Below are 21,700 nucleotides of genomic sequence, written 5' to 3'. Positions count from 1 at the left end.
CCTAATATTAGTTGAATGACTAAAAAAAGAGGACTCCTCCACTGTGTTCTTGATTCTACTCCCACTTCACAGGATTCATCAGGCATCACCAATTTCAACCCCCATCTCCCATTTTTAATATCTGTTTTTTCACTGGTCCCTTCCCTTCAGTCTAAATATCTGCTAATCTCATCTCTCCTTGTAAAAATATATTTTAAGAAAATTGCCTTTCAACCTTGTCTCATTTTCAGGCTATTCTCTATGTCCCTCCTTTCTTTTGCCATCAATTATCCTGAAAAAAAGAGTCCACACTCAGTACCTCTATTTCTTTTGCCTCATTCACTCTGCCCAGTTTCGAGTGAAATCTGGTTTCTGCTTTAACACCCATAAGCCATGTCTTCTCAGTCCTCATTGGGTCCGACCTCCCAGTAGTAATGTCAGTACTGTTGACAAGCCCCACTCCCTTCTTCAAGCTCTATCATGGCATTGCTCTCTCCTGATAACCCCCTATCTCACTGGCTTTTCTTTCTCTCTTCAACCTTTATAATGGTGACATTTCCCATGGCTCTATCCTTGCCTCTCTTCTCTAGTCATTTTGCAAAACCTCCTTGGGGATATCATTGATTCCCCACATCCTACAGTGAGACTTTGATGTAGGTATCTTTTTTAAGAACTTTGGGTTTCTATTGCCAATAGATGAATTTCAACTCATTATTAGGTTCAAGGCCCTTTTTGGTGGGACTCCAGCCTCACCAACAATTCCAGTTCTACTCCCATATCTATATCCTATAACTCTAGCCCCACTGAAAAAGGATTTCATTCCTTCACACTCACATACACCCCACATTTACCATGATCATGTTATTTTCTCTTCTGGAAATGCTCTTCTCACCCTATCCTCTTCCTTTTCTGCCTGATAGTCTTAAGTCCAGTTTCATCATTACTTTCTCTTTAAAGCTATCCCAAATTTAACCAGAAAGAATTTATCACTCCTGCATCTGTATTCTTTTTGCATATGACTGTCTTTCTTGCTAAACTAAGCTTCTCAAGGGGGACAAATATCATGTCTCATTCATCTACATATCCATAGTCACTAGCACAGTGGCTGGTATGTTGATTCACTCTTCCTCAGACTTCAACTTCCTGTCCCTCATTCTTCACCACCCCTTCCAACCATCCTTTCTAAGCCCCAAGGTTTCTGTTCTGTAGCTTGCCACAGCTGGACCAAGACCAAGTTAGTTTAATAACCTAAAAAATTAAATGCCGACCCTGAGGCATTCCCTTCTGGTTAAAAAAAATGCAGAAAAGGCTTACTTAGTAAGTAAATGAATCTTCCCTAGAAGATGATCCAGGGCTCATCTCAATCTGGTCTCTCCAACAGTGGTAGCCACCTCATACAGATCCTTTACAGAAGATAAGGGCTAAACCCAGGGCCCCAAAGAAAACTTACTCTTTTTCCGGTCACCTCCAACAGGGAGTTTGGAGGCTGGGATGTATTTCAATGAAACCACCAACTCGCCTTTGTGTGATGACAAGCCAGTCGGGGACTCAGCACTGATCTGAAACACAGGGAAACAAACACAACGTCAAGCTGAGCTTTTCAGGAGTTGTTGGGACCTCTTGCTGAGGAGATTCTAAAATTATCCCCCCAAACAGCTCCACAGCATGAGGATCCTTCTCCTTATGAATATAATCCAGGGTCCCTAGGCCATGGCAGCCACAGGTTTCTAAGGTAATTTCTTCAGAAGGAGATGCAGAAGAACCAACAAAAGTATTCTGCAATGCCCACTATTTTACTACTTGGTGATACACCTACTAGATTTCAAATACTCTCACAGGTCTTCCAACATGCTTGTCACACAAACTCATAGGGGACTGACACCATGATGAAGGATTTAGCTATGAGTATTGTTAGTAAAAGCCATGGAAACAACTTACATGTCAATCAATATAGGAAAGGTTAAATGAGTGTTTTTAATGCCCTCATATGGCATATGGCATGCAATCATCAAAAGAATGTGGTGAATCTGTACACACTGACATGGAAAGATATCCAACATGTTAAGTTACTAAAGCAAGATGCAGAAAAGTATCCCATTTATATTAAAATATATTAATATTTTTATATATGTAATGTGTATATATGTATGTAAGAAATGATTATTATCATTATCACCTAAATAGTACTTACTCTGTGCCAGGCACTGTTATAAGTACTCTAAGTATATCATTTTGTTTAATCCTCAAAACAGTCCCTATTAAATAGTTACTATTGTTCCCATTTTACAGATTATGGAACAGGGGAACAGAGAGGTTAAGTAATTTACCCAAGTACACACAGTAATTTGCAGAGACAGGATTCAAATTCAGATATTAACCACTCTACTATACTGCATAGAAAACCCCCAAAGGATAAAGACAAACTTAACACTTATTTCTTGTAAGGAAGGGAATGGTGAAAGAAAAGAGGGCTTTCACATTTTATTCTGTATATGTCTATATAGAGAATAGCATGTACCACTTGAATGATCTTCAAAGAAACATTTTCTTAAAGAAAGCTTCTCATAAAAAATTGAGGGCTAGATGGAACTCTGTTACAAGGACTTGAATATGTAGCAATTTTTTATTTCAAATTTATGTTACTTTTGATTAATGACCGTCTCTGTCACTAGAATCTAAATGCCAGAAGTACAGGAATCAAGCCTGTTCATCCTAGTATGCCCAACACTTAGCAAAGTTCCTGGCATGTACATGCTCCACAAATATTGACTGAATGAATGCAAAAGTGAATGAATGAATGTCCGGGATGAACAGCAAGTGGCCTTTCATCTTGGGCTGTGGGTAGCAGAACTGCTTCACTCTATTGGCTCTTTCAGCATGCCTCTGCTCTTTATGCTTTAGTACCTAGAGCATGAGCTGATGCACACTAGAAATGCCCTTTCACCTGCCTGTGTTCACCAGGGCTCCTCTAAATGAGGTCCTCATCATTGAAGACATCAATGCCAGGAGGGCATAATATTTATAACTTTAGAAAAATGTACCACATACCCAGAATGCACAAAGTTTAGTGTATGGGTGAGAGAAAGGAAAAGGAGGTAATAGTGGTTACCAGAGGGAAAGGGGGTTGGGGGGAGGACATAGAGATTAAAGGGGTCAAATGCAAGGTGATGGAAGAAAACTAGACTTCAGGTGGTGAGAACACAATAGAGTACACAGATGTCGTATTATAAAGTTGTACACATGAAATTTGTATAATGTTGTTAACCAATGTTACCCCAATAAATTCAATGTAAAAAATAATAAAGGTGGTGGATGCCTGGAAGAGAATATTGATCGGAAGGCAAAAAGATTACTGGGGGGGGGGGGGGAACAAACAAACTAGGGACAATAAATGTAGAATGTTTTAAGTTAAATAGATATGTAATATTGAAATGGTCTTTGTATTGTTTATAAAATGTCTACAAAATTTAAATTTCTAAATTGTGAATTTCAGTGGACTGTTAAGAATTGGATTTAGCCTTAGTTGGAAGTTGGCATGTTTGTTTCAGTAATATATCTTCATTCTGGTTCCAAATAATTGCAAAGAGCAAATACCTCCATTTTAATACAGCTTTAAATTGATGTGAAGCATTTTTATTGGCAGTAGTTCATGATGGTTTGTACTACCATTTCCAGTATAATTGTATCAACTGTAGTAGGCCCTTGAGAGAACGACTTGTGTGCCAAATGCTTAAGAAATTCTAAATTTCTAACAATATGCTATAGTTTTGTGATAATTTATTTCCTGTTTTTACTAGTATTTAAAGGGGCAAATTTAATTTTTACTGATGGTTTTGGGTGTTTTGGAGGGCAAAAGCTATCAAAATATATGTACATTTCCTTTGACTCAGCAGTTCCATCACCAGAAATTTCTCCTATAGTCACATATATTACAGCAAAGGTTTAACAGCAAAAAAAGCAACAATTTAAATGTATATCAGTGGGGGAATGGTAAATAAATTATAATATAGGCACATGAAAGAATATTATACAGCAATAAAAATGAGATAGATCTGTAAGTGATGGCAGAGAAAGATGTCCAATAAATGACAAATTGTTAAATAAAAAATCAAGATATTTATAAACAATGAGTTTTGTATGAGCCATTTGTATAAAAAGGAAAAAAATATAAATCCATATGTGCACATTAGTGCTGCTTAAAATTTCTATAAAGTTATCCAAGTAGTTGATAAACAGTGATTATTTCTAGGGAATGGAACCTACTTTTCTTCTTATACATGTCTATGTTGTTTTAATTTTTAACCATGTACATATAAATTCTTAATTGTTAAATGAGTGTTATTACACACACACACACGGTAAAAAGTTCAAACACTTTAAAAGGGCATATACACTGAGTGGCCAGATTATTATGACCGGCCAGATAATTATGACCACCTCATTAGTACTTCATTGACACTTCCAAAAATACTGAATATTGAAAACTTTCTAAGCAAATACTCTCAAGGTTTTATTATTATTATTATTTGCATAACTAATTCAATTCATTGTACTGATGGAGTGGTCATAATAATCTGGCTGGTCATAATAATCTGGCCACTCAGTGTAGAGAAAAGTAAATTACCCTCCCACCTCAGTCTCTCTTCCTGGAGGCAGCCACTACTACTAGTTTCTTGTCTATCTTTCCAGAAATATTCTATGTGCAATGTCCTATTTTTAGCAATTAAAATGCTAGTATAAAAAAGTGTTACAGAAAGACCTTAAAATTGAACAGTTATGATAATCAAGAAGTCCTGACTCTGTTTTAGCAACTTCATCTTAACCAGAATGACAGCAACCTATTGAATGTCCATTATGTACCGGGCATTAATTGGTACTTTGTATATAATCCTGCAAAAGAGGAATATTATTACCTTCATTTTATAGATGAAAAAAACTAAGGTTCACAGAAGTTAGATGACTTACCTAAGTTATTTTATAAATTAGATGACTTAACTACATGGCAAATAGCAGGACCAGGATTCAAATCTAGGTCGGCACTCAAATCTTAGCCACTATTATACACACTGATAAACTCTTACCTGAGGTGCCATCTCCATTTCCATTGCTTGCGTTACCAAGAGCACAATAATTGGAACTCCATTAATTGTTTTACTTCCCACTTCTTTAATGAAAAAGCTAGCTTGGGAAAGGAGCGCAGATTAGGATACGCCGAAAAGGTTAGCTTGGGGACGAGGTGCAATTTAGGATGTTAGGATATAGCCATACTCTGGAAGTTTAGGAGGAAAAGCGTGGCACACATATGAAAGACTTTTCAAAGAAAACTATGGCTTCATCTGCTGGTCATACAAGTGCATCTGAAATTACTGTCAAACTCAGAAACTCCAGCAGAGTGCGCTAGAACTATACAGCATACTACATTCAAAGACGTTACCAACAAGTACCAGCAGAGGACACTGCAAACAATTCCACCTCAGATGCAAATTGCCTGAGTTGTAAAAGCAGACAGACTACCTTTCCATGCAAAGGAAGGCAATGTTCCAGTTTCTTATCAAGCTTCCAGGAATCCATCTGGACATCTGCCTCTCCAAGAAAAGTGTTTCTACCAAAACGACCATGATGCCAAACTGAGAACTGCAATGTCCTTTGGGCCAGGAGAGATTCTGGGATCTCATACTGTGAAAAACAAGGAGAAAACCAAGATAATTAGTGATAATTCCTCAGCAAAGATTACTCCAAAATCTGAGCAACCATACCCAAAGTCCATAGTCTCAAACATCACATTACGCTAGCCCAGTGATGGCGAACCTTTTGAGCTTGGCGTGTCAGCATTTTGAAAAACCCTAACTTAACTCTGGTGCTGTGTCACATATAGGAATTTTTTTATCTTTGCAACCACAGTAAAACAAAGATTTATATTTTTGACATTTATTTTATATATTTAAATGCCATTTAACAAAGAAAAATCAACCAAAAAAATGAGTTCGCGTGTCACCTCTGACACGTATGTCATAGGTTCGCCATCACTGCTCTAGTCCCTGAGCACTATGAGTTTCCTCACTCAAAGCCTCCACTTACCCCATTTGACAAAAAACTACCATATTCCATGGGAGAACCTGGAAATTAATTTTCCTTGAGTGGGTAAGAGAATACTGGAGCATTAAAAAAATTGTCCAGAGACTCTTGATCCCAAATGATGCTTTTTAAATTTTGCTTTACAATTACAGATTATATTCAACATTATTTGGTATCACTTTCCGGTATATGCATAGTAGTTAGATAATGATAAGTTTTACAAAGTGCCCCCCCCAACATTTCAAGTACCCACCTGGCACCATACATAAGTTATTACAATATTGTTCACTATAATCTCTGTGCTGTACCTTACATCCCCATGACTATTTTGTAATTACCAATTAGTACTTCTTTTTATTGTTGTTAACCCTCACCTGAGGACATTTTCCCATTGATTTTTAGAGAGAGTGGAAGGGAGGGGGCGAAACAAAGAGAGAAACATCCATGTGTGAGAGACACATTGATTGCTTGTCTCCTGCATGTGCCCCAATTGGGGATTGAGCCTGCAACGGAGGTTTGTGCCCTTGATCAGAATGAATCCTGTGACCCTTCAGTCCATGGGCTGATGCTTTATCCACTGAGTCAAACCGGCTAGGGCCCAACTAGTACTTCTTAATCCCTTCACCTTTTTTACCCAGCTCCCCCTACCCTCCCTCCTTTCTGGCACCCATCACTGTGTTCTCTGTACCTGTAAGTCTGTTTCTATTTTGTTTATTTTATTCTTCTTCTTTTTAACTCTAGTTGAAACCCATGTATTTCCCCCACTGGAATAATCTACCCAATCTCCCTGATCCTAGTCTTGACTGTCTTCTCTCACTAGCACCTACTAGGTCCTGATCCTTCTCCAGGCAATTCTACTATGGCTGAAAGAGCACTGGATTTGGAATCAGGCATCCAGCCTTCTCACTTTCCTAAACTGATGCTTCATTCAGTTTGGGCTCTTTGAATGAGGCTGCTGGGGAAACTGAGGTCACTCAAGGGCTCTTAACCTGCTACAAATTTGTGTTTCTTTGGATATATTCCTAGAAGTGGGATCACTGGGTCAGAAAGTAGTTCCATTTTTAGTTTTTTGAAGAAATTGCTTACTGTTTTCCACAGTGCCTGTACTAGTCTGCATTCCTACCAGCAGTTCCCCAGGAACTCCTTTTCTCCACATCCTCACTAGCACTTGTTAATTTATTGATGAGCCATCTGACAGGCATGAGGTGATATCTCGGTGTGGTTTCAATTTGCATATCTTTGATGATTAGTGATGTGGAGCATCTTTTCATGTATATTGGCAATCTGTATGTCCTCTTTGGAAAAGTGTCTATGCAGGTCCTTTGCCCACTTTTATTTTTTAAATTTTTTCTTTATTGATTAAGGTATTAGATATGTGTCCTTATCCCCCCATTGTCCTCACACCCCCACTCATGCCCCCACCCCCCCTGGTGTCTGTGTCCATTGGTTAGGCTTATATGCATGCATACAAATCCTTTGGTTGATCTCTCTCCCTTACCCCCACCCTCTCCTACCTTCCCTCTGAGGTTTGATGGTCTGATTGATGCTTCTCAGTGTCTGGATCTGTTTTTGTTCATCAGTTTATGTTGTTCATTATATTCCACAAATGAGTGTGATCATGTGATATTTATCTTTCTCTGGCTGGCTTATTTCACTTAGCATAATGCTCTCCAGTTCCATCCATGCTGTTGCAAATGGTAAGAATTCCTTCTTTTTTTCACCACAGTGTATTATTCCATTGTGTAGATGTACCACAGTTTTTTAATCCACTCATCTACTGATGGGCACTTAGGCTGTTTCCGAATCTTAGCTATAATGAATTGTGCTGCTATGAACATAGGGGTGCATATATCCTTTCTGATTGGTGTTTCTAGTTTCTTGGGATATATTCCTAGAAGTGGGATCACTGGGTCAAATAGGAGTTCCATTTTTAATTTTTTGAGGAAACTCCAAACTGTTCTCCACAGTGGCTGCACCAGTCTGCATTCCCACCAGCAGTGCATGAGGGTTCCTTTTTCTCCACATCCTCGCCAGCACTTGTCATTTTTTGATTTGTTGATGACAGCCACTCTGACAGGTGTGAGATGGTACCGCACTGTTGTTTCGATTTGCATCTCTTAGATGATTAGTGACTTAGAGCATGTTTTCATATGTCTCTTGGCCTTCCTTATGTCTTCTTTCGAAAAGTATCTATTTAGGTCCGTTGCCCATTTTTTGATTGGATTGTTTATCTTCCTTTTGTTAAGTTGTATGAGTTCCCTGTAAATGTTGGGGATTAAACCCTTATCGGTGATAACATTGGCAAATATGTTCTCTCTCCCATGCAGTAGGCTTTCTTGTTGTTTTATTGGTTTCTTTTGTAGTACAAAAGCTTTTTATTTTGATGCAGTCCCATTTGTTTATTTTCTCTTTAATTTCCATTGCCCTAGAAGCTGTATTGGTGAAGAAATTGCTTCGGCATATGTCTGAGATTTTGCTGCCTGTGAATTCCTATAATATTTTTATGATTTCCCATCTTATGTGTAAGTCCTTTATCTATTTTGAGTTTATTTTTGTGTATGGTGTTGGTGGTCTTTCATTTTTTTGCATGTATCTGTCCAATTTTCCCAACATCATTTATTGAAGAGACTGTCTTGACTCCATTGTATGTCCTTGCCTCCTTTGTCAAATATTAATTTAGCATAGTGGTTTGGGTCGATTTCTGGGATCTCTATTCTATTTCATTGATCTATATGTCTGTTCTTAAGCCAGTACCAGGCAGTTTTGAGAACAGTGGATTTGTAATACAGCTTGATATCTGGTATTGACATCACTCCTACTTTGTTCTTCTTTCTTAGAATTGCTGCAGCTATTTTTTTTATTCCAGATGAATTTTTAGAGAGTTCGTTCTAGGTCTGTGAAATGTGCCATTGGTATTTTAATGGGGAGTGCATTGAATCTATAGTTTTTTTGGGTAGTATGGACATTTTAATGATGTTGATTCTACCAACCCATGAACATGGTATGTTCTTCCATCTTTTTATGTCTTCCTCTATCTCTTTTTTCAGTGTCCTGTAGTTTTCCAAGTACAGGTCTTTTAACTCCTTAGTTAAGTATATTCATAGGTATCTTAATTTTTTGGTGAGATGGTAAATAGGATTGTTTTTTAGTCGCTCTTTCTGTAAGTTCACTATTGGTGTATAGAAATGCCATAGATTTCTTGGCGTTAATTTTGTATCCTGCTACATTGCGGAATTCATTTATTAAGTCTAATAATTTTTTGATGGAGTCTTTAGCGTTTTCTATGTATAGTATCATGTCATCTGCAAATAATGACAGTTTTACACCTTCTTTTCCAATGTGGATACCATTTATTTCTTCTTCTTGTCTAATTGCTTTGGCTAGCACTTCCAGAACTATGTCGAACAGGAGTGGTGAAAGTGGGCATCCCTGTCTCCCTGTATTTAGGTGAAATGGTTTTAGTTTTTGCCCACTGAGTATGATGTTGCCTGTAGGTTTGTTATATAAGGCTTTTATTATGTTGAGGTATGATCCCTCTATTCCCACTTTGCTGAGGATTTTTATCAAGAAAGGGTGTTGGATTTTGCCAAATGCTTTTTCTGCATCAATTAATATGACTATGTGATTTTTATCTCTCAATTTGTTTATGTGATGTATTACGTTTATTGATTTGTGGATATTGTACCATCTTTCCATCCCCGGTATAAATTCTACTTGGTCATGGTGTATGCTCTTTCTGATGTAATGCTGAATCTGATTTGATAGAATTTTGTTGAGGATTTTCCTTTGGCCAGTTTTTAATTGGGTTGTCTGTCTTCTTGGTGTTGAGTAGTATAAGTTCTTTATATATTTTGGAAATTAACCTCTTATTATATGTATCATTGGCAAATATGTTCTCTCATTCAGTGTATTTCTTTTTCATTTTGTTGATGGTTTCTTTTGCCCATACACATTATTATTGTCTAAAACACATCTTCTTGGTAGTAGCTAGGTCCTGCCTCCACTGTGCTTGGCTGAGTTCACAAATCTCTTGTAACCTGTACCTTTCCTATCAGTTCCCAGACTCTCCTCCCCTGCTAAGCTTTGTTTCCTGTCAGTAATTAAAACCTTCTTCTGCTGCTAGAACCACCATAGATTCCTTGGTTTCATGGGTTGGCAAAGGATTGGTCTTCACCACCATAGGGGCCAGAGTTTCTGCCTCCAAGTTTCCTCATTTCATGGGTCCAAACTTTAAAGATTGATTGTTGTACCAGTAATTGCCAAAATAATTGTAGCTTCAACCACCTCCAAAATTGCTTCCATCACTACCAAATACATGATAGCCATCCCAGCTACCACCATATCTACCACTAACATGGTTACCACCAAAGCTACCTCGACCACTGAAGTTTCCTCCACAACCAAAGTTGTTATTCCCACCAAAGCCACCTCTGCAACCATTACCAAAGTATCCAGAACCACTTTGACCTTTTTGGCAGGATGAAGCACTAGCCACCTCTTGTTTAGATAGTGTTTCCTTAATTCACAGTTATGGCCATTCACATTATGGTATTTATGAATGACAGTCTTGTCTACAGAGTTATGGTCATTAAAGGTTACAAAAGCAAACCTCTCTTCTTGCCACTGCCTCAGTCAGTCATGATTTCAATCAGTTCAATTTTCTCATACTGTTCAAAATAATCCCTTAGGTGATGTTCTTCAATGTCTTCTTTAATACCACTGACAAAAATATTTTTCACAATTAAGTGGCCATCAGGTCTTTGAGAATCTTCTCTTGAGACAGCATTCTTTAGTTCCACAACTCTTCCAGCCACCTTGTGTGATCTTGCATTCATGGCTGCATCCACCTCCTCCACAGTGGCATAAATGACAGACCCAAAGCCTCTGGAGTGCTTGGTGTTTGGATCTCTCATCACCACACAGTCTGTGAACATTCCCCATTGCTCATATTCACTCCTCAGACTCTCAATGGTTGTTCCAAAGCCCAAACCTCTGTTAAAGAGCTTCTGCATCTGTTCAGGCTTTTGGGGAGATTCTGACATAGACATGAGGACTGCGGGGTGGGGGGGACTTTAATGATGCTTACTCATTGGCGTCTACTGGCAGAAAGCTGTGTTGTTTATTTTAATCTCTATTTTATTTATTTCTGCTATTATTATTTCCTTCCTTCTACTCAACTTGGACTTTGTTTGTTGTTCTTTTTCTGGTTCCTTTAGGTGTAAGGTTAGATTGTTTATTTGAGATTTTTTAAAAAAAATAGATCTTTGTTGTTGAAAGTATCACATATGTCCCTTTTATTCCTCCATTGCACTCTCCCACCCCCCACCCCAATCCTTCACCACCCTCTGTCTGTGTCCTTGGGTTATGCATATATGCATATGAGTTCATTGATTGATATCTTCCCCCCTCCACCCTCCTCTGCCTTCCCTCTGAGATTCGACAGTTTGTTCGATGTTTCTATGTCTCTGGATCTATTTTTGTTCATCAGTTTATGTTGGTCATTAGATTCCACATGAATGAGATCATGTGATATTTATCTTTCTCTGACTGGCTTATTTCACTTAGCATAATGCTCTCCAGTTCCATTCATGCTGTTGCAAATGGTAGGAGTTCCTTCTTTTTTTTTACAGCAGCATAGTATTCCATTGTGTAGATGTACCACAGTTTTTTAATCCACTCATCTGCTGATGGACACTTAAGCTATTTCCAAATCTTAGCTATTGTAAATTGTGCTGCTATGAACATAGGGGTGCATATATTCTTTCTGATTGGTGTTTCTGATCTCTTGGGATATATTCCTAGAAGTGGGATCACTGGGTCAAATGAGCGTTCCATTTTCAATTTTTTGAGGATACTCCAAACTGTTTTCCACAGAGGCTGCACCAGTCTGCATTCTCCAAAATGGACATACAGAAGGCCAAAGGGCATATGAAAATGTGCTCAAAGTCACTGATCATCTGAGAGATGCAAATCAAAACGACAACGAGGTAGCACTTCACACCTGTAAAAATGGCTATCATCAACAAATCAACAAGTGACAAGTATTGGCGAGGATGCGGAGAAAAGGGAACTCTTGTGCAGTATTGAGATTTTTCTTGAGGTAGGCCTGTATTACTATGAATTTCCCAATTGAGACTGCTTTCCCTGTGTCTCATAAATTTTGGGTTGTTGTGTTTTCATTTTTATTTATCTCAAGGTATCTTTTGAATTCTTCCTTGATCTTGTTGTTAATCAATTTATTGTTTCGTAATATGTTATTTAACCTCTATGTGTTTGTGTGTTTTTCATCTTTTCTTGTAATTGATTTCTAGTTTCAAAAGATTGTGATTGGAGAAGATACTTGATATGACTTCAATCTTCTTAAATTTATTGAGATGTTTTTACATGTGGTCTATTTTGCAAAAAAGTTCCATGTCCACTTTTTTTTTTTTTAACAGTTAATATATGCGTTTCTTTATTAACATGCTAAAAACCAAGATGTAGCAATAGGTCTAACAACTACAATTTCACAGCAATGATAAGAGTAAACAATATTTTGGAATTCCTACAACTATTATAATGTAATATGAAAATGTTTGTGAGTCTTAGATATACTAGGTTTACTATGATTTGTTTTTTTTTTCTTTTTTTTTTTAATTAAATCTTTATTGTTCAGATTATTACATTTGTTCCTCTTTTTTTTTTTTCCCCCCATAACTCCCCTCCTCCCAGTTCCCGCCCCACCCTCCGCCCTCACTCCCCACCCACTGTCCTCATCCATAGGTCCAGGATTTTTGTCCAGTCTCTTCCCACATCTCCCACACCCCTTTCCCCCCCAAGAATAATCAGTCCATTCCCTTTCTATGTCCCTGATTCTATTATAATCAACAGTTCATTCTGTTCATCAGATTATTTATTCACTTGATTCTTAGATTCACTTGTTGGTAGATGCATATTTGTTGTTCATAATTTGTATCTTTACCTTTTTCTTCCTCTTCCTCTTCTTAAAGGATACCTTTCAGCATTTCATATAATCCTGGTTTGGTGGTGATGAACTCCTTTAGCTTTTCCTTATCTGTGAAGCTCTTTATCTGACCTTCAGTTCTGAATGATAGCTTTGCTGGATAAAGTAATCTTGGTTGTAGGTTCTTGGTATTCATCACTTTGAATATTTCTTGCCATTCCCTTCTGGCCTGCAAAGTTTCTGTTGAGAAATCAGCTGACAGTCGTATGGGTATTCCCTTGTAGGTAACTGAGTTTCTTTCTCTTGCTGTTTTTAAGATTCTTTCTTTATCTTTTGCTCTTGGCATTTTAATTATGATGTGTCTTGGTGTGGTCCTCTTTGGATTCCTTTTGTTTGGGGTTCTCCGCGCTTCTTGGACCTGTAAGTCCATTTCTTTCACCAGGTGGGGGAAGTTTTCTGTCATTATTTCTTCAAATAGGTTTTCAATATCTTGCTCTCTCTCATCTTCTGGCACCCCTATAATTCTGATGTTGGTACGCTTGAAGCTGTCCCAGAGGCTCCTTACACTATCCTCGCATTTTTGGATTCTTTTTTCATTTTGCTTTTCCGGTTGGATGTTTTTTGCTTCCTCGCATTTCAAATCATTGACTTGATTCTTGCGCTCCTCTGGTCTGCTGTCGGGCGTCTGTATAATATTCGTTATTTCAGTCCGTGTATGCTTAATTTCTAGTTGGTTCCCCAATATAAGATCGATGGTCTTATTAGTTTTCGTGTAGATCTCATTAAGTTTATCGGCAGCTTCTAAACAGTTCTTGAGAGACCTTAAAAGTGTGGTTCTGAACTCTATATCTTCCTTTGACAATTTTGTCCTGTTTCTTTGTCTCCGCATTTTGTTATGCTTCCTTGGTGCACCCCCTAGTGGTCTTTGTTTGCAGTCTTATAGTTAAATCTTGATTGTTGTAGCTAATTCCAGGGAGGGTTTGACCTCCAGGCCAAGTGGCTATGAGAATCAGCTGTGTCAGCAGTGAGAGAACTTCTGTCCTCTAGGGAGGTGCTAATCTAGCCTTTGCCTGAGGCTATCCGGCAAATGCCTGTGTGCAGGGCTTGGGCGGGGCGGGTCGCACAGGATCAACAGGGTGGGCCGGAGAGAGCAGTTATGGCGGCTCTCAGTCCTGTCCCCAGGGGCTCTGCCTCTCTGAGTCCCAGGACCCGCTGCAAAGCTCGGAGAGAAAGCTGCACTCGCTCTGACCGAAGCCAGACAGTCCTGCTTCTCCTGTTTGAGTCTGGGTCCCTAAAGACTCGCCTGTATCTGGTGCTCAGAGTCTGCGACTCCCTCCCGATTGAAAACAACAACCGCGCCCTCCGCCGCCAGCCCGCTCCGCGCACTCCGCACCTCAGAATTTGACTTCAGCACTGCGCCTCCTCTGAGTGTCCGTGTGCGTTTCTCTTTCCTCCTAGTTGTAGGACTTCCACTCAGCCAGCGTTCCTGGGGTTCTGGGTGATGTCCCTTCCGTTTTTTGGTTTCACTTTTGAAGTAGTTGTTCAAAGCAGCAAACTCCGGCGTTAACCTATGCCGCCATCTTGGTTCCTAGGTTTACTATGATTTGTTGCTTACATTCATATTCAAAGGGAACGCTAAAATTGAGTTAGAGAGTAATAAAAATAAAGATGTAATTTTTTTCTCCTCCCAATTCAAGGACCCTATGAATGCCTGGTATCAGCCAATCATTGGAGTGGGAGAGGAGAGTTCTCTTTCCTAGTCCCATAAGGGAGTATCTTCCAAATCTGGGTCAGTTCCATGTCCACTTGAAAAGAATGTATATTCTGCCATTTTGGAGTAAAATGATCTGAAAACATTAATTAAATCCATCTGGTCTAATGTGTCATTTAAGGCTGCCGTTTCCTTGTTGATTTTTCATCTGGAAGATCTATCCATTAATGTCAAAGGGTGTTAAGGTAGTCTGCTATGACTGTATTACTCTTGACCTCTCCCTTTATGTCCATCAATATTTCCTTTATATATTTATATGCTCCTGTGTTGGGTGCATAAATGTTAACAAGGGTTATAGCCTCTTGTTGGATTGATCCAATTATTTTTATGTAATGTCCTTCTTTGTCTTTTAATAGCCTTTAAAATCTACTTTGTCTGATATAAGTACTGATATCCCAGCCTTTTTTTATATTCTATTTGCATGAAATATTGTTTTCCATCCTTTACTTCAGTCTGTATGTCTTTTTATATGAAGTAGACCTCTTTTAGACAGCAGGATCTTACTTTCTTTTTTTTAAATATATTTTATTGATTTTTTACAGAGAGGAAGGGAGAGAGATAGTTAGAAACATCGATGAGCGAGAAACATCGATCAGCTGCCTCCTGCACACCTCCCACTGGGAGATGTGCCCGCAACCCAGGTACATGCCCTTGACCGGAATCGAACCTGGGACCCTTCAGTCCGCAGTCCGATGCTCTATCCACTGAGCCAAACCGGTTTTGGCAAGATCTTACTTTCTTATCCATTCAGCTACCCTATGTCTTTTAATTGGAGCATCTAATCCATTTAAATATAAAGTGATTATTTATAGGTACCTATTTATTGCTATTTTTATTCATATTTATTTTTCTGTTTTTACTTTCTTTTTTCTTTAACTCCCTTGAACCTATCTTGTAATACCAGTTTGGTGGTGATGAACACCTTTAGCTTTTTCTTCTCTGAGAAGCTCTTTATTTTCCTTCAGTTTGAAATGGTAGCCTTGCCAGGTAGAGTAATCTTGGTTCTAGGTCTTTATTTATCACCACTTTGAATATTTCATGTCAGTCACTTCTGGCCTGAAAAGTTTCTGTTGAGGAATCAGCTCACAGTCTTATGGGGGTACCTTTGCAGGTAACTGTCTTTCTCTTGCTTATTTTATGATTTTCTCTTTGTCTTTAACCTTTGCCATTTAATTATGATGTGTACTGGTGTGGTTCTGTTTGGGTTCATCTTGTTTAGGACTCTGCACTTCCTGGACCTGTGTGTCCTATTCATTCATCAGGGTAGGAAAGTTTTCAGTCATTATTTTTTCAAATAGGTTTTCAATCCCTTACTCTCTCTTCTCCTTCTAGTTCCCAGATGATATGGATGTTGTTAAACTTAATGTCTTCACAGAGGTCCCTGAATCTTCATTTTCTTTAAATTCTTTTTTCCTTTCAATGCTCTGATTGTGTGTTTTCTGCTACATCGTATTCCAAATCACTGATGCAATCCTCTTCACCTACTTTGCTATTGATTTCTGACAGTTTATTCTTCATTTTAGATTTGTATTACTCATTTTGACTGTTTTTTATGGCTTCTATGTCCTTTCTTATGCTTACTAGCTCTTTTTCTGAAATTCTCACTGAGTTCATCCAGTCTTCCTCTAAGTTCCTTCAGCATCCTTATAACCATTACTTGGAACTCTGTATCACTTTATTGTTTGCCTCCATTCCATTTATTTCTTTTCCTGGAGAATTCTTCTATTCTTTTATTTGGGACATGTGTCTTTATCTTCCAATTTTGGCTGGCTCTCTGTGATTGTTTCTAAGTATTTGGTAGATATGCTATTTCTCCCAGGTTTTGTAGAGTGGTCTTATGTAGTTGGTGTTCTGTGGGTCTTAGCAGTGCAGTTTTATGATACCTGAGCTGGGTGCTTTAGGAGTGTGTCTTGTGTGGGTTATGTGATCCTTCCTGTTGCATTTGAGTCTTTAATGATGTTGGCCCAATAGTGAGTGGAGTTGACCCTCAGGAAGGCTCAGCCTGTGAGAATTGACCCCAACCACAGTATATGAGCTGCTGACCCCTGAGGTGGAACTTGCACCTGCAGGTTCTGTTACATGCCCAGACCTCCTTTCTGTGTGCCATGTTCTGATATTGTCTCAAGCTAGCCAACAATGTGTTGGTTCTGAGGCCTCTTGGAAGGGACTCCAGTGCTCATCAATTTAGACAGTCTGTAGCTGGTCCCAGGTTACCTGTTAGGCGCCACAAGGAAATCCACAGTTGGTAACTGCTCTTGCATGGCCTGAGTTCTTACTGGAGGGGCCAAGCTGTGCATCAAGGCTGGCTGACACCAGTACTGAGTCTGGGGCAGGTCACCAAAAGTCCCAAGGCACCCCAAAACTCATCACCACCTGCTGGCTGCCTATTAGACTCAGTCTCTAAAAGAGCCTCTGGCAGTACATGAGTTGCATGAGGCAGGTTCTCAGTGAGTTACCCGGTAGGGGTGCGTATTTTATACAAAGTAGGCACCAGTGCTGGGTCTAAGGCCACTCAGCAAAAGTCTCAGGGTATGCCAAGGCCAGCTGCTACCTGCCTGAGGCCTGCAGACCTTTGCAGTGGGGTGGGCCCTGAGGGAATTGGCAGAGAGGGGTTAATGCCTCTCCCTAGGCTCATGCTGTGTGATCGTGGAAACTGGCCAAACACAGGAATGGTGGTGCCTCCTTGTGCATGTGGGAAAAATGGGCCCTCACCCCAAAGCTACACAACTCAGTTTCTCCCTGTGTGTCTCTGGCATTCCATGAGTTTTTCTGAATTTCCTTGAGAGTTTTTCAAGAAAGACTGCAATGCAGGTCCAGGCTGGAGGCCTTGAGCATATATCTCCATTGGAGTTTTCTTGGCAGAGCAGGCCTCAGGTACTCAGTGAGGAGAGGCCAGTGCATCTCTCCTGGCTAATGCTGTATGGATGGAAGTGCTTGACCCAGGAAAGATGGCATTAATGGGCAGTATAAAAGACAGACCCAGCACAAGTACATTGGTGGCTATCCCTCCAGCCCTTTCCCCAAGTCATTCAATCAAATCTCTTCCTGTATGAAACCAGTCTCCTCCCTCCTTCGAGCCATCATCCCTTCCATAGAGCCCAGGGTGAGTGCCTGAAAGTGAGATTTTGTGTACTGGTTCTTTAAGAGGATTCCTGGGTTTCCAGCAGTCTCCCATCACACCTTGGTGGATGGATTCCCTGCTGATTTTCACAGCCAGATATCATGTGAGCTCCTTTTCCCAACTAGGGTACTCTGGGCTAGGGAGTCTGGCATGTAGTTGAGGTCCCTTGCTCCTATGAGGGAACCTCTTTTTTTTAATATATTTTATTGATTTTTTACAGAGAGGAAGGGAGAGAGATAGAGAGTTAGAAACATCGATGAGAGAGAAACATCGATCAGCTGCCTCCTGCACATCCCCTACTGGGAATGTGTCCGCAACCCAGGTACATGCCCTTGGCCGGAATCGAACCTGGGACCTTTCAGTCCGCAGGCCAACGCTCTATCCACTGAGCCAAACCGGTTCCGGCAAGAGAACCTCTTCAGCAGAAATATCCCTTCAAGTTCTAAACCACAGCAAGTATGTACAGGGTCAGTCCTTTTCATGTCTCTGCCCCTCCTACCAGTCTCAACGTGCCTTCTGTATATCCTTAGTTATGACTTCTGTTCAGCTAGTCTTCAGTTGGGTATTCAGATTGATTGTTCTGTAGTTTAGTTGTAATTTTGCTATGGTCCTAGGAGAAGGTAAGTGTAACTTCTATCTACTCTGCCACCATCTTTGATCCTCCAAATGACTTCTTAAATGGAGATTTGTGGCCATGTGAATATCTATCTTCACAACAATCCATGAAAGCCAGATCACCTTTGTTCTCTTCTCTGGAGGCCAGGATGTGAACAGATGCCCATAATGTATTCCTAGACACAGACATGGCCACTGAAAACCATGTCAACCAGCCATGTAGCAGGAGAACAGCTACAGCTTATTTAGTGCACAAGATAGAACATGTTCCCCTTCCCTCTGGATCTGGATACTTACTCTGAAGGTCTCATCATATAGTGGATTGATGGTGTCCCTCTTGATGCTGGTTTTTCTTTTTCCTTGCCTGGACTTGTCAGGCAGAAGATAAGTCTTCACATATCTGGAAACCAGAAATTAAAATGTCATATCAAACCCTCTTAGATATGCCATTCTTGCATTTTCCCGATCATGGTCCCTTTCCCACATCTCTCCTAACCACTCTCAATCACACATTCCTATTCGTCCAGGAAGGGATAATTTCAGTTCAAGAGTTCCCAGATAGATGACAGGGTCTGAGCACTCATTTCAGAGCATTAGTCAAGTTCTAGAAACACTCACGGATTAGAGCGCTTCTTAGCTTCATCAGCATAAGCCAGCTGGTGGCACTCCTTCACATGGATGACCAAAGTCTGTGTTTGCTGCTCATACTTCAGGGAAAAGGCAATCTTGCCAGTCACAGAGATGTTCCCGAAATCACCAGCTTCACTATAGATGCTCATTGTGCTGCCTATTGTACTCTGAAGATAAAGCACCCACAAACATCTGGTGAAGGCATACTCCCCCATCCACATGGCTCACATCTTTCCTCATGGTACAACCACAGTCACTGAATAAAACAAAAATTTCCAAAGTTCCTACAACAAGCCAGTATACCAACACTCGTACTCAGAGTATAAGAGACATCTAGTAGCACTCTCACTTCAGCTCATGACTCTTATAGGTTCTTAGTTTCTCCTCTTCCCCTATTTTTACATATTTTATTGCTAATTTTCACCTGCCTTAGAAGGTGGGCAAGGCATACAAGACATAATCTCACTTCTGGTATTTGTTATATATGATAAAACACTCGCTATAAGGGGACAGTTACTACTTAAAACAAAGTGCCTTAATTATCTGTGTGTTTCTTTTCCCTATCTTATTCCTATCAAAGGCTACAGAAAAAAAGTGAAGGATCAAAATCCCACCTGAGGTAAAAATACATCTTCTCAGGTTGTGATAAACTCTGCAAGCCTGCTATTCTCTTCCTGTGTGTGAGCAGGAACAAACTCTAATCACTCTGGTTCCTGACTCTTGTTCCTCCTAAACATCAATCTTCATACTTATGATGTAACTAGGCCCTAATTCTTAAACGTTCTTTTAACTTCATGATTATGATTGGTACTGTTGCTCCTTAATCACACCCTAATGCCAATTAATACTGCCAGGGCCCTTCTCATGATACTCACTATCCTTGAATGTGAGATTTGGGTTGGGTTCTGATAAAGAAATCTGATCTTGCTCACTTCATGGCCTGAGTAACTCTTTAAGAAAGAAGCTAAGGGTTGCTGTTCAAAAAGCTGATGAAACACGTCTCTATCCCTAATTCTTACGTGACATATTAATCTCTATGACAGAGGCTGAGGAAGTCACCTCGCTGTGCAGTAAGCAACTACGATCTAAATTGAGGACAGGAACAGTTAGTCTAAGTTGACGCCTAACTGCTCCCCTGCCGGCCTGATCACCCCCAACTAGCCTCCCCTGACAACACCTTTCTAGGTTACCTAGAAAGAGTGACTAGAATGTTTCCCCAGGTCCTGACTCTGCTCCAAGGTGGCACTTTCTTCCTTCCTGGTATCCAAACATGTCTACAGTCAAAGAACTAATAGAACTTACCATGGAGGAGCCACTTCGCAGGCTGCTTCTGGCTAGTTTCTGGCGATGCAACTTCACCAGGTGGTCAATGTCTTCTTCTTCCTCTTCTTCCTCTTCTTCTTCTTCTTCCTAAAGCAATAAGTATAAATTCAGAGTTAATAAAAATAAGAAATATCTCAAAAACTAATATTCTTCCTTTAGTGGAAGCCATAATTGTTGCTAAGCCCTGAGGTGTCATGTGAACATGTATGCACATATCCTTATTTTTGTCCCCCCATTTCAAGCTTCCAAGCTATATTCCATCATTCTCAAATATCAAAGAATAAGAATATCTCTTTCCCATTTGACTGCCCCAATCCAGCCATCCGTTTACATTTTAATAAAAAATAAGTATTTATTTGAGCACCCAACCATATATCAAACAATGTATTAGAAGATAAAAGAGACAGTGAAGACAGTCTTTCTTTAAGCAATTCAGCAACCAGATTTACTTTAGTAATTTGGGAAAATAAAGATTCATGTTGCCTTTTCCTAAATAATTAAACAGGTTAGTTGAGATTATCAGGTACTAAAGTCTATTCTAGATATATAAAATTTCACCTAGTGACCATGTGAAATAGAAAGATACTTACCATATCCATACTGAGTCCAGGGACAGATTTGCTTCTGTCTCCCAAGGAGCCACATTCATGCCCCACATCTTCCGGGCGAAGATCAATCACAGATTTAGTATATTCTAAGTGGAAGACCGAAATACCAAATCAAAAGAGACATACTATTCTCCATACTAAGAACCCATCAAGGGCACTCAGAATTTCAATCTCAAAAGGCCATGAAAGAAAGACGGCTACCTGAAGGCCTGAAGATTTTTCTGGTGTTCTTCTTGAATATCATTTCACCCTCATTGACAGATACCACATTTTGACCTCCAGATTGAGTTTCCTAGGAAAGAATAGGGCAAGGAAATGGAAAAGGACAGTTGGATAAGTTAAAGGATGGAGTAAGGAAGAATAACCTCATAAAGAATAAGGCTCAGGGAACTGATCCAAGATGGCAGAGTAGATGGAAGTTAGACTCACCTCCTCCCAGGGCCACATCAAAATTATAATTAAACTAGAGGCCTGGTACATGAAATTCATGCAGTGGGGGGATCTCCTCAGCCCATGCTGCACCCTCTCTAATCTGGGACCCCTTGGAGGATGTCCAACTGCCAGTTTAGGCCCGATCCTGGGACAGCTGGCTCTTAACTGCTCACCTGCCTGCCTGCCTGATTGCCCGTAATCAC

General features: G+C 39.8%; 1 protein-coding gene and 1 pseudogene across 7 annotated transcripts in view; both read right to left on the bottom strand.

Moving 5' to 3' along the window:
* Window positions 1-21,700, bottom strand: part of SYTL4 (synaptotagmin like 4) — an 82,812-nt gene that overhangs the window by 5,444 nt on the left and 55,668 nt on the right. For 5 of the 7 annotated variants that reach the window (XM_059680527.1, XM_059680533.1, XM_059680528.1 and 2 more), the window contains 7 exons: window positions 21,267-21,357; window positions 21,048-21,151; window positions 20,437-20,544; window positions 19,123-19,301; window positions 18,802-18,904; window positions 5,494-5,655; window positions 1,430-1,538 (listed from right to left, as the gene is read on the bottom strand). In XM_059680527.1, coding sequence (XP_059536510.1) covers window positions 1,430-1,538; window positions 5,494-5,655; window positions 18,802-18,904; window positions 19,123-19,301; window positions 20,437-20,544; window positions 21,048-21,151; window positions 21,267-21,357 — 856 coding nt within the window. Of the gene's footprint in view, window positions 1-1,429; window positions 1,539-5,493; window positions 5,656-18,801; window positions 18,905-19,122; window positions 19,302-20,436; window positions 20,545-21,043; window positions 21,152-21,266; window positions 21,358-21,700 lie in introns of all 7 variants that reach the window. The other 2 variants (XM_059680530.1, XM_059680531.1) reach the window with 2 other exon arrangements.
* Window positions 9,831-11,102, bottom strand: LOC132224248 (heterogeneous nuclear ribonucleoprotein A1-like; annotated as a pseudogene).

Source organism: Myotis daubentonii, chromosome X, assembly GCF_963259705.1.
Source record: "Myotis daubentonii chromosome X, mMyoDau2.1, whole genome shotgun sequence".
NCBI classification, from domain to species: Eukaryota; Metazoa; Chordata; class Mammalia; order Chiroptera; family Vespertilionidae; genus Myotis; species Myotis daubentonii.
The sequence above is the reverse complement of the archived record's forward strand: the minus strand, read 5'-3'. Positions and strand labels throughout refer to the sequence as shown.